The sequence below is a fragment of the Drosophila miranda genome, assembly GCF_003369915.1.
Source record: "Drosophila miranda strain MSH22 chromosome Y unlocalized genomic scaffold, D.miranda_PacBio2.1 Contig_Y15_pilon, whole genome shotgun sequence".
Classification (NCBI taxonomy): Eukaryota; Metazoa; Arthropoda; class Insecta; order Diptera; family Drosophilidae; genus Drosophila; species Drosophila miranda.
The window spans coordinates 1-12,679 of record NW_022881598.1 but is presented as its reverse complement, the minus strand read 5'-3'; the positions used below and the strand labels follow the sequence as shown (position 1 = coordinate 12,679).

General features: G+C 46.0%; 2 protein-coding genes and 1 pseudogene across 2 annotated transcripts; 2 read left to right on the top strand and 1 right to left on the bottom strand.

The window, feature by feature from the left end:
* The first annotated feature begins 5,465 nt into the window (after positions 1–5,465).
* Positions 5,466–8,464, top strand: LOC117189309 (calcium release-activated calcium channel protein 1-like). Its single transcript, XM_033394464.1, has 2 exons — positions 5,466–5,592; positions 7,278–8,464. The coding sequence occupies exons 1-2, from the start codon at positions 5,560–5,562 to the stop codon at positions 7,815–7,817; spliced, it is 573 nt and encodes a 190-aa protein (XP_033250355.1). The 5' UTR covers positions 5,466–5,559; the 3' UTR covers positions 7,818–8,464.
* A 70-nt stretch (positions 8,465–8,534) lies between these two features.
* LOC117189307 lies at positions 8,535–9,419 on the top strand (annotated as a pseudogene).
* A 263-nt stretch (positions 9,420–9,682) lies between these two features.
* Positions 9,683–11,815, bottom strand: LOC117189313 (protein three rows-like). Its single transcript, XM_033394466.1, has 4 exons — positions 11,758–11,815; positions 11,109–11,687; positions 10,056–11,008; positions 9,683–10,016 (listed from the first exon to the last, which is right to left on the bottom strand). The coding sequence occupies exons 1-4, from the start codon at positions 11,813–11,815 to the stop codon at positions 9,819–9,821; spliced, it is 1,788 nt and encodes a 595-aa protein (XP_033250357.1). The 3' UTR covers positions 9,683–9,818.
* Between the last annotated feature and the right edge of the window lie 864 nt (positions 11,816–12,679).

The window sequence follows — 12,679 nt, the reverse complement described above, 5'->3', positions numbered from 1 at the left end:
AAAATCAAAGCCTTTTTGGCCTTTTTAAGGCCTACGAGTTCGGCACCTACTGAGGATAATCTGTTTTCTATTTTTTACTTGTGGATATTTCCACTAGGCCATTCTACTATTCCTATGCCACATGTACTTTCTGTAACTGAGGCATCTGTTGATAGAATGTTCCAGTCGTCCTTTCTGTACTTGTTCAGAATCTCATAAAATATAGTTTTTATTTCTTCATTCTTCATTCTTCATTCATTTCTTCCTGAAAACAGGTGGCATTACACCAGCGAGGACAAAAATTTCGTGTTTGCTTGTGTCAGGTGGCACCCCAACACACCTTCTGAGTGATTTAGCTTGCGCTATTTCTATATCTTTACTTGCTCCAGATCCCATGTCTGAAAAACTTGTGATAGCATATTCTTGTTTTGTTCTAATAAAAGCTTTGAAGATGTTGGTACTTGTTTTAGGTTTTAGACCTGATTTGATAGTAGTCGCAAGCTGGAGGAGTCTGTTGCATTTTTTTGTTTGTTCTTTAACCATTTTTACATGACTGACATTTGACATGTTTGCGCTAATCAGTCTGCCTAAGAAACGGATATCTTTTCGATTTGGTATAGGCACATTTCTAACAGAAATATTTACCGCTCTGACCTGTCTTTTTCCTACATTCATTGCTGCAGATTTGCTTGGATTGAAGCTAAAACCGAGATCACCACATAGAAGGTTAAAGTCATTTAGTTTTTTATTAAGGTTTTCAACCGCTACAGTAAACTCTCTGTTGGGAGAGATTATAACGAAGTCATCTGCAAATTGCATCATATGAGTATTTCTATCACAGATCTGATGTAGTCTTTTTGTGTATACATTAAAAAGGAGGGGCGACAGACAAGAGCCCTGTGGGATTCCTCCCTGAACTACCTGAACAGCTTCCCCTATTTTCAGTAGGCTCATAGACATAAAACCATAGCTCGCAAATAACTGTTTACACTTTCGGCGTGTCTGCTAACAACCTCTCATTGACGAACACATTGAGAAAAGGGACTGAAAAGACCCGATCAAATCTGTTTTTGCTCAACTCGCTCTTCGCTCAAGCAAAGACCGACTTTTTCACTTCTCTTTTGTTCCTGTTTTTCACTGAGCATCTTGTCGCGAGCGAACGAAAAAAGTGTCTTTTGCGTATGTATGCGTGCTTGTACGTGTGGTGGCTGTGGCAACGATCACTTGCCTTCGTGAATTGTGTCAGACACTGTCCCAAACCCAAAATGAGCCTGTTCCTGAACAACTTTCCGAAATTTTTACTGATGTGAAGAACTTTGCTATGAACAATGGCCGTTTACCATTAAATGCCGATATATTTCAGCTTTTTAACGACATGAAGCTAAGATCACCACACTTGAATTCGCTCGCACAGGTGGTGCTGGCTACACCGGCCACTCAGGTATCGGTCGAAAGAGCCTTTTCAGCACTTCATTATATTTTGAATGAAAAACGTTGCTCTTTAAGTGCGGAAAATATTAACTCATTGTTAGTGGTTAAGCTAAATTCGTATTAATACAAAATATATACATACATATATACATACATCCATATCCATGTCTCTTCAGTTTGCAGAAAATTCGCATATAAGTATAAATATTACAATAACAACCATAAGATGCGAAAAACGTGAATAAATAAACATAAACACGAATAAAAAACTAAAAACACTTTACTCAGACACTTTTTGGGTTCTGCTCATCTAAAGACACTTTTGCTGCGAGCGCTTGACCAAAGTGTCTCTCTAAGCTGTTATTGTGAGACCCGATCGTGTGTCGGGCTCAACCGAAAACCCGAAACACATGACACAAGCGAAGAGACAAAAAGTGTTCTGCTCAGTGAGAGACCGCTTCTGCGTGGTCTTTTTCGGTTTTGTCAGTGACGAGACCGCAAAGGGAAAAAGTGTTGACCGTCGTTTGCGAGCTATGCATAAAACTGATGATCCAGTCAATGTATGTTTTAGGAAAACACTCATTTTCCATTAGTCTTTTTAAGAATTTCAGGTTGACACAATTGTAGGCATTGTTGAGGTCAACAACCACAAGAGTAACGTGTTCCTTGTTCTTTTTCTTTGCCGCTACCACATTGATGACATCATTTATGCACATCGCTGCAGACTTGTTTTTTTTGGTATGCATAAGATCTGTAGGGTATATTCTTGTTTTCTTGTATATGCTTTTCCAGCCTGGCTTTCACCATGCCATTTACTGTCTTGGCTAGAACCGAAATGAGGGATATGGGTCGAAAATGTTTTAAGTCAGTCAGATCCATGTTTTTTTCGGTATTGGTACAATTCTGATAGATCTCCATTCGACTGGGAAATCGCACATAGCCACTCGACGGTTGTAAAAATGTACAAGTTCTGTCTTTATACTAGTGTTGAGAGCACTCAGCATCTCGTATGTGATGTGATCTATTCCTCCTGCCGTTTTTCTGTTTCTGACTAACACAGCCTCTAACTCTTCCAAGGAAAAGAAAGGATTTTCATTGTTCTTGGTTGAGTACATTTCTTCGTCTACATCCTTTGCTTCTGAGGTTATTTGTTCGTTAAGGAATTCCAGGTATGGCCCAGCTTTGTCAGGGTCGAAAATTTCTGGGGTGTTCTCTTGACAGTTTTTTAGATTTCTGAGGAATCTCCAGGCTTCTCTTGAGTTCGATTTTACATTTAACTCTGTTAACTTCCTGGCATAGCTAGTTCTTTTGGCAATTTTAACAGATTTTTTCCATTTAACCTTGAGGTTAACAGCAGAACAATAATTTTGAAAGGAGGGTTCTGAAGCTGCCTTCTTCTGCGACTCTGCAAACTCCCTGAATAGTTTGGCTAAATTCTCGTCCCACCATAATTTTGGACATTTGTTTTTGATTTCATAAGTAGCTGCTTTTATTTCCTGTTGGATGTTCTTCGCTAAATTATCCATATCTTTGTCGGCCTCAAACTGGCTTAGCTTTTTCAGTAGCCTGTTTTTGGCAAGGAAAGTTTTGAGTTTGTGTTGATATCCTGCTGTTTCAAAGGTTATTGGGTGATGGTGGCTGCCTCCTAGGTAAAACTTTTCGCATTTCCAATTCTCTATATGAATACCCTTTGTAAAAGTTAAATCGAGTACAGACCCTGATGTTGAGACGATGTGTCTTCTGAATGTGAGACTGTGGTCATTTGCTAGACTGTAGCCAGCATTTGACATAGCTAGCATGAGAAAAGTTCCCTTTTCACTGTTGGTTCTGTCTCCAGAAAAGGTATGTCTTGCGTTAAAATCTCCTGCAATTATGACTTTTCCGAATGCATCTAAATATTCAAGGAAATTGTTAATCGCTTGCTTGAAGGATGCAAGAGACAACAAAGGTTCAAAATATACTGAGGTGATAAGAAATTTATCTTTGTTGTTGATGGTTCTTGCTATAATTATATCTTGCTCTGTCTCATATATCAGTCTTTTAACTCTTAATTCTTTTTTGTAGGCAATCGCCACTCCTCCATAACCGTCCTCTCTATGTTTTTCTAGCATATTGAAGTTGGCTAGTTTCCTAAAACGGAGATCGTGAGAGAAAACTTCAGCCAGAATGGCAAAGTCGAAGTTTTCATTGTTTAAGTAGAATACTAGGTCGTTTTTATTGGCTTTAATAGATTGAATGTTATGTTGTAAAAATTTCATATTTATTTAGATGTTTTAAAAAGGTTCGTTTCTCTCTGTTTGTTCATTTTTCTGTCTGCATTATGTTCCATATTGTAATCATTTGTACTGGTCACTTTTTTTGATGGATGTGACACATCATTTGAGTCGACTAAACGAGACAACATGTCAACCATCTGTTGAATGGTAAATTTGTTTTCTTTTAGTTCTTTGTTTTCAAAAAATGGTACGTGATTACTAGAATCGCTGGTATATGATTCTAAGTGATAGTGGGGTTTTTGTGCAGGAACCAAACGTCTCTGCACTAACCTGCTCGCATAACTGTGTTTTTTTAAAACTTCATTTGCTTTAACGTTTTTGTTTTGAACATTTTCCTCATTTATATCTAGTTTTGGATAGTTTTTTTCATAATTATCTAACAGCGAAAAATTTTGATGGATTGAGTAAGTGCTAAGCACTTCCTTACGCGCGATTTTTTTGATTGTCATTATTTTGTTAATGTCCATCTCCTTTTCCCATACTGGGCACATCAGTCTGTCCCTAGCTGAGTGATTTTTCCCATTGCAAAGGATACATTTGAGACCATTGCACTCCTCGACTCCGCATTTATAGCACCTCCTAGCTGATTTGCATCTGGTCGAAGTGTGACCAAGTCTGCCACAATTATAACATTGCCTTACTCTGGGAACATATATGCTTACTTTCATCCCACATATCCCAAAAAGAGATACCTTTTCTGGGATGTCTGAACCCTCAAAACCAATTTTGACTGTTTCTAATGGTATGAGCTTGAATGTTTCGTTGTTGTCATCGGTTGTAATTTTCTGCCTTCTTGCTAATCTTTCAATTGACCTAATTTTTATGTTAGAAGTAATATTATCCATAATTTCATTCTCAGAAAAACCGAGGGGCACCCCTTTAATTACTCTATAGGATTCCACATAGTCTTTTGGTATAAATACCACTAAATTCATTTTTTTTAACTCCTCATTTAAAACTAAATCATTTGCTTCGCTGAAAACCTTAAAATAAATCTTGTATAGTGTAGGCGCAAGAGCTACGATTTCTTTAATTCCTTTGATTTTAAGTTGTCTTATTTTTTTAAAAAAGAATAAGCCATTTTTGGTGTTTTTGTTTTCGAAGATGGTACTGTTCTTAGTCGATACTAGTACAGCCGCATCCCCGATGTGGCACTCACTATACAACACTGTTTCTCTTTCGATACCTACATTTGATGGGTTTATAATCGGATTAGTATTTTTATTCAGTGTTTTAGTCATTTCAGTATTTCCAGTAAAACCATTTATGGCATTTGTGTGAGAATTGTGAACGGTCACACCGTCAGAAGCCTCCACCATTTTGTTACTGTCATCGTCTATCAGCATTTTGTTATTTATGTCTGTATTGGTGTTGTCGCTTTTTTGTTCCTTGCGCATCTTTTTTGCTGGGTACTTTTCGTTAGTCAAGCTGTCGAATATGTCCTCTTTCACACCTGAACACAAAGCACTGAGGTTTTTTGCTATTGTTTTTTGCCACCGCTTTTTGCCACCTGATCAGGGGGTTTCAATTTGGCAGACACCGAGTGACCGGCGTCCGCCATACTTGCTGGTTTAACCAGATTGCCAAAGACTTACCTCTCCTTTGGGAAATGAAAAGAGGAATAATTTATATATTGATGAAGATTTGTATGAAATAAACAATGATCCAATTTTTACAATCACTTTTAATTAAGCCTTTGTTGCTTGGAAAAAGTCACCTTTCAGACTGTTAAGAAAAAACACGACCGGTCTCGCTCGCTGATGAAAAGGAAGTGTTATCGGCAGACATTATTGTCACTTTTTTACCAGCGCTTCGCTTCGTTTGAGTGTGTTTCAGTGTGACCTGATCTATCGCGGTCTTATGGATAAAATCTATGGCAGCCCTCAGAAATATACCAAAAAATACCGTAAGTCTACTGACGATTCTATTGTACATTTCCTCGTATTTTAATATTTGGTTTAATATTACTAGCTACGGCCCTCAGCTCTGAAAACGTAATTTTATCCGATTGATAAATCAATTTTCTACAACACCACACAATTTTAAATATTCCTTTTATTGGAATTGATTGTAAAATAAGTTTAAACAATTTCCACTAACTTCTCTACCAAATGTTCGCCCTGTTTTCATATAAGCCCAATAGAAGCTGTGGAGATAATGTTTTTTATCCCCAATCGGCCGACTAATTATTTCGAATTAAATAAAACTCGGCGCAGAAATAAAATTACGATATGTTCTTTAATGCGTGACATCCAAATTGCATGTGTGGCTTGCCTGCCCTTTACATTGCGGCTCCGATCGCAAGGCGCAGCTTCGCTCGGCCGACGTCGGTAGGCAAACGCAAAGCGGAGATAGCGAAGAGCGAGCTGGCAGAGAGCGTTTAGCAGGGCAAGCAAGCGCACAGCTTTAACAAACAAATGAGTGACATAGACATAAGTAACAAACAAAATAAGCGGCTGAGGGCCAAGAATTAGGTGCTATTTGGCAAGCAGCTAATCGGCTGGGTTCTGCTCCGAACATTCACCCCCCGTTGGAAGGCAAAGGCTTTCAACAGATCCATCCTGAAGGGGCAGAACCGCTATTTTTCCAACGGCCCTCTTGAAAAGGCCCTTTTGAGTGCGGATGACGGCTACTCTGATGGTTCCATCTTTTCCTGGGATGACGCTCTCAATGCGGCCAAGCGGCCACCTTAATGGTGGCAGCGTTTCCTCCTTGATCATGACGAGCGCTCCTAGCTTGATGTTTGGAGACGATGACCGCCACTTGCTCCGCTCCTGAAGAATCGAAAGATACGCCGTGCTCCATTTTCTCCAAAACGCCTGCTTCATTTGACACAGCCGCTGCCATCGACTAAGTAGGTTGACCCGGAGATGCGCCACATCTGGCTCGTCGAATGCAGCTTTCGGGGCTCCATTGAGAAAGTGGTTTGGCGTGAGCACATCTAGATCATCGGAACTTTCTGTAATTGCATAAAGCGGACGGGAATTTAACAAAGCAGAGATTTCACAAGCCAAGGTCTGAATTTCATCAAGAGTAAAAATGTAGGTCCCGACGATGCGATGAAAATGATATTTAGCTGCTTTAACAGCCGCCTCCCACAAACCCCCAAAATGAGGTGAGCGAGGGGGGATGAATTTCCAGTCGATTCCACTAGAAACGCAGAGATGTGACACAGTCGACGTATGAGGATCGCTGAGGAACATTTGCCGAAGCTCCAAAAGCTCATTTTTTGCTCCTACAAAATTTGTAGCGTTGTCTGACCAGATGATTCGAGGTTTGGGACGTAGACTTATAAAACGCCTTAATGCTGCCAGAAAGGATTCTGTAGATAGATCCCGAACGACTTCCAAATGAGTTGCTTTGGTGCTAAAGCATACGAAGACAGCGATGTAACATTTGATAGGAGGCCTGCTTCTGACTTCCGACTTGTGATAAAAGGGTCCGCAAAAATCAACGCCCGTTGTGTGGAATGCTGGATTAATAATAGGAGGAGCATTGCCTCCTGAGAGCGGCGATCTTGGCAGAGTAACCCGTAGCCCATCCACGACTCTCACTAATCTCCCGACCTCTGCTCTTTTGCGTCCCCCACAGGTGGCGATGGTGGAGGTGCAGCTGGACCCCGACACAAAGGTTCCGCCCGGAATGCTAGTGGCGTTTGCGATCTGCACCACTATGCTGGTGGCCGTGCATATGCTGGCTTTGATGATTAGCACCTGCATCCTGCCGAACATCGAGGTAGTGTGCAACCTGCACAGCATCTCCCTGGTGCACGAGTCGCCGCACGAGCGCCTGCACTGGTACATTGAGACGGCGTGGGCATTTTCGACGCTGCTGGGGTTGATCCTATTCCTGTTGGAGATAGCCATACTGTGCTGGGTAAAGTTCTATGATCTGAGCCCGCCGGCGGCCTGGTCGGCCTGCGTGGTGCTGATACCCGTGATGATTATCTTCCTGGCTTTCGCCATACACTTCTATCGGTCTCTGGTGACGCACAAGTACGAGGTGACGGTCTCCGGCATACGGGAGCTGGAGCTCCTCAAGGAGCAGATGGAACAGGATCACCTCGAGCACCATAACAACCATAATCGCAATAACGGCATCCACTACGGTGCCGCCGGTGACATCGTTTAGCAGTATCAATCGCGCGAGGATCCCACGAAGCAATAAACCATCTCGGCGATCCTTCTCTAAAAACTTAACGAAAACGAAAAGAAAAGACACTTACGGCAGTGGGCCAGAGGCCTCGCCGTCAATCCTCAGACTAAATAAGTGAATATTTTGTAAATTTGTAGTTGATGCAAATTGTGATACGCAGAAGGCAGTAGATTTTTATTATACAAAAACAGTATGAGTACGTATATTCTAAAGGATTGTGCATCGAGCAATGTTTCTTTAAGCTCAAGACCTTTACACATCGTAACCCCTGTGTACTCATCGCATGCAATGATGAAAGACCCAAACTAAAGGAATACTACTTTCAAGTTTAAACCACTGTGTTGACTAAATATTCCTCAATATTAGCTTGTATATTTGTTGTAACTAGTTGGCGCGTCCGCTAATATCTGTATTGTATTTTAGTGGTATGCCATCGCTCGCGATGTCAGACCCAGACCTCATCCATAGCGCAGTCTTCCCTCGCCCACGTAGTGTGTAAGAACCCAATAATTCGAACCGAACCAGATCGTGTTAGCCCAAATTTTGATATTGATAGGCGCATATGTAAGCGAAATTGCGCTGTAATTTATACACGTACGATTAAACGATTTTTTCTACCTATATTTAACCGAAGCAAGCGATTTTCTATTGCCGTTCCCCCCGCCTGACCTCCATCAGGTCGTTAGGCTTGCGTGCCAGGAGCGACTGGAAGAGCGACTAGCTAACGAAAGTTTTTGGATGGGGGCAAACGGAGCCAGGACACATGGTTGGGGTTGATTAGAAAAGGGACACCGCACGCACCCCAGGACACGAAAGAAGAGCACAGATGACAAACCCAAAGCGGGGCTGGGGCTCAGTTGTCTGCAACATGTCGTGCCATGCTGGTGGCGGCAATGGTGTTCGAAGCCTGCGCTATCCTGCCGGAGGACATGGCCGCTATCAGGGCAAGTGGCTGAGGAACCAACACCACGGCTATGGAGTGAAATCGAGCCGTCGTGGATTGGTGTACGAGGGCCAGTGCAGCGGGGCCAACGTCATGGCTACGGATCCATGCGGCGGGAGTCCCCTGATGGCCAGGTGCATCGCCTCTATGTGGGTCATTGGCGCCATGACAAGCGCAGCGGGAGGGAAAACAGTACTACGACGATGGATCCGTCTACTTTGGTCAGTGGCAGATGAACAAGCGGCAAGGACGCGGCATACATTGGTATGCGGACAGACGCGTCTATGTGGGGGAATGGCTCCAGGATGCCATGCACGGACGGGGCGTCCTCTTCTCGGGTGAGTCCTCTAACAAAATGAAAGTTCAGTAGAATCCTCGTCGATCCATATGTTTCGTCTGTGTTCAGCAAACGGAAAGCGCTATGTGGGAGAGTTCCAGGAGGGCTGCAAGTCGGGCGCTGGCTTCTTCGACCACGGACAGAATCGGATTCAGTTTGGTCGGTGGGTCCAGGACATCTGCAAGAGTTCGCTGATACGCGTGCTCAAGCAATAAGAACATTTTAGACATTCTCTGGAAGGTCGATCTCCTTGCCATAACGTTTATAAATACACAATCAAATGGAATAAGGACAAGCTACAAACAAATATTAACTATAAACTATTATAAGCCTATGCAAGTGTCAGTTCTGATCAGTTCCTTTGCCGCCGCCTAAGGCTCCGGTACCTTCCGACGTGGTCGTCCCCGCGTGGTCGCTGGCGTTTCCTCGAGTTGCCTGTTGCGGGCACGAGTGCTCCTTGCATCACTAGTCGGATACCGCTTCACTGAGGCTGCCGATGAGGTGGAAGGCGTCTCTTCCATGGTATCGTCCAATTCGATGATCTCTGGTACTTTTAGTTGGCTACCAATTCTAGCGGAGCGTGTCTTTGTGGCCTTGGCTGGCACAGATTGGGATCGGGTCAGTTGAGAGGGAGCCGGAGTCGAAGCTGAAACCGAAGCAGCATCGTCATCGCTTATCTCGATCGTCTGGCAGGCATTCAGATCCACATGATCCGATGGTGGCGTGTTCTCATTGCCGCTCTTGCTGCTGCTGTTGCTGCAGCCGATGGGTGGTCGCAATTCCAGCTCCGTGTATATCTTGAACCTGGGCGTCTTTCTGGCAGATGATTTTGCCTTGTAGTCCCCTCAACAACACCTTTCCTGCGTTTATCCTCTGGCGAAGTGTTAAAAGCGAGGGCTCGCCTAATGGTCTTCGCCCTCGCTTTGCCAACGAGATGCAGCTCCAACCGGGCCGTCTTTATCTGGACCATGAGGTTGAAGCTATAGTTGATGTCCGCCGTTTGGGGCACTGATTTGAGAGCTGCCTCCGCATAGCTGAGAGCCTCCTTGTTCTTCTTTCTGAAGCGAAGATAGTTGATGTGGTAGAGTTCGTGCACGATGAGCATGGAGCCCAGTGTGGCGGTGCGTACGGGATCCTCCTGCAGCCAATTGCCTGCCCCTACGTAGAAGTCGTCCAGCTGATCGGTCTCCCTTTTCAAGAAGTTTAAGCGGGCATGGAGACATCCCACGATAAAGTAGAAACATTGCAGCTGCATGCTGTCCCGTAGATGGGGCGGCATCCCTTGCTTGCTCACATAGCGCTGCAGCTGATGGCTGGTGGGAATTGGCTCGTGCATGGGCAGAGACTTGAGTGTGGCCACGTCCAGCTGGTTCTGCTTCTTTATCGGCTCCACGAGCTGCATGAGCAGCATGTTGCTGGTCAGCTCGCTCATGGCATTCGCCTTGTGATCTTCCTTGGCGGCTATTGCGGGGATGTATTTGGCCGATGTCTGCTCCACCAGCGTTCGACTAAGCGGCTTGATGGCGAGCAAATGGTCCAGGAGGCGCAGCTTGGACTGCGCCTGGTCCAGGTACTCATTCTGCAGGTTCATCCAGAGCCACGAGATGAGCACCTCAATGGTCCGCAGGGCCATACCCGACTGCAGCACCAGGTTAAGCGTGGTGCCGTAAAAGGCGAACGGCGCGGTCAGCCGATTGGCCGCATACTCGGTGCTCTCCCTCACGAGGTCAGCCAGCAGCAGCTGCAGGGCTCCCAGGTCCACGCTGGACACTGTGCAGTAGTTGCGCACGCTGTCGACCAGCGTGTCTAGCTGTCGCAGGGGCGACGGCCTCCTAGGCAGGCTGCTGCACCGCGTCTTCCGCTGTAGTCCAATCGAAAACGAACTGTCTGGATTGTGATCTGCACAATGTCGCTCTTGCCAACTCGCTCATCGAACTGGGCGCGCAGCTCCTCGGCTGCAGCAACAGCAGCTGGGCGTGGCACAGACAGTCCTGCCGCGCATAGTAGCTGGCCATGTGGCAGAGGCAGAGCATCACTATAGTATGTTGGCGCTTATAGAACCATCCGTTTTGGAGCTGAGGCCACAGATCGTCGAGCAGCTCCTGCGCTCGATCCACCTCCTCGGAGAGTTGGAGCTGCTGGTTAGAATTCAGGTGGTCTTGTCCCAGGAAGTGGGTCAGGGCTCGCAGGTAGGTGAATCTCTCGTCCAGCATTTGCCAATCCTGAGTATCAGCAGCCAGCTTCATCGGCCTGCGCCATGTAGCCATGGTGGACAGAGCCATGGCTGCAGCAACTGCATCGTCGATCAGGGCTTCCCAGTCGATTGGTGTATCGTCGCAGCCGAGCGGCTCTTGGTCTGCACGTTCGAAGAAGGCCGCGAAGTTAGCGATGGCCGATGTAGCCAACTCCACCAGGCGATGCTCCCGCTTAATGTTGAGCTCCAGCAAGTTGTTCTTGACGATTAACTCCTCCAGGCTGTTCTCGGCCGTCTCCTTGATCGAGAACTTGGTCTTCTGTGCCTCAAAGCCTCCAGCAGCACACTGATACTGGTATGGCCAATGGCCAGCTGTTGCATGCGGCTGAGCGGTTGCTTGAGGCCATGCTTTGCAGCTGGGAGCGCAGTTCCTCGCACTGACGCACCACCTCGCTGTCGGTGCGCATCTTGCGTGCCAGGAGAACCAGGGTGGTAGTCATTGTGACGCAGCGTAGTAGCGACTGCAGCAGGGGTACGGGCCGCGCACTCTGGAAGTGCAGCACGCCAACAGATCCACATCGTATAGCTGTTTCTTTTGGGCGGGGGTTAGGGGTTGGGCATAGGACTGGACTCGTGCCACTCGTAGACTCGTGGACTGCAGACGGTTGGCCATGTCGGAGCTCTTGCAGTGGACACTGGCTTTGGCTGGTGATGAGCGGTCGTAGATGTTGCAAGGGCTCCAAGAAGGCCAGCACAAGGGACATTTGTTCGGGACACGCTACTTTTCGGCCACGAGTGCCAGTAGACGCACCAGCTTGTCTAGCTCCATGGCGGAGGGCCCCAGGCACTTCATGCTCTTGGCCACGTCCAAGGTGTAGCCAAGAATGCCAAGGCGGCTTATAGGTGCCTGAAGAGAAAGCTCATTAGGTAAAAGGTTTCAGCTGTGGCAGACTACTTGTCCGACTTCTGTTCGGTCGTCGGCTGCCAGTTAACGTAAGCTTCCAGGGCACATCCCGAAGGAGAGAAGGCAATGCCTGCGAATGCTTTTACAGGCCTCGTTGGAGCAGCTGGTCCCAGCGGACTCCTCACTACGTTCACCGTCAGCCCAAGGCAGCCATGCAGCAGTTGAAAGTGGGCGGTGTATACCTCGGGACTGTCGTCGCCTCGAGCTGCTGCCAAAAAATGTCTAAGGGAGGCTTGTTGCTGCTCTGATGAAGCAGCATCTGCAGGCGCTGGAAGAACACCAGCAGGTCCATGAACCACTGCTCTTTGGCGTGCGTCGCGCCCTTGTGCTCGAAGAAGTAGACGAACTTCTTGCACAGATCGATGTAAGTCCGCCGTAGCCTCGCGCACGTACAACAGCT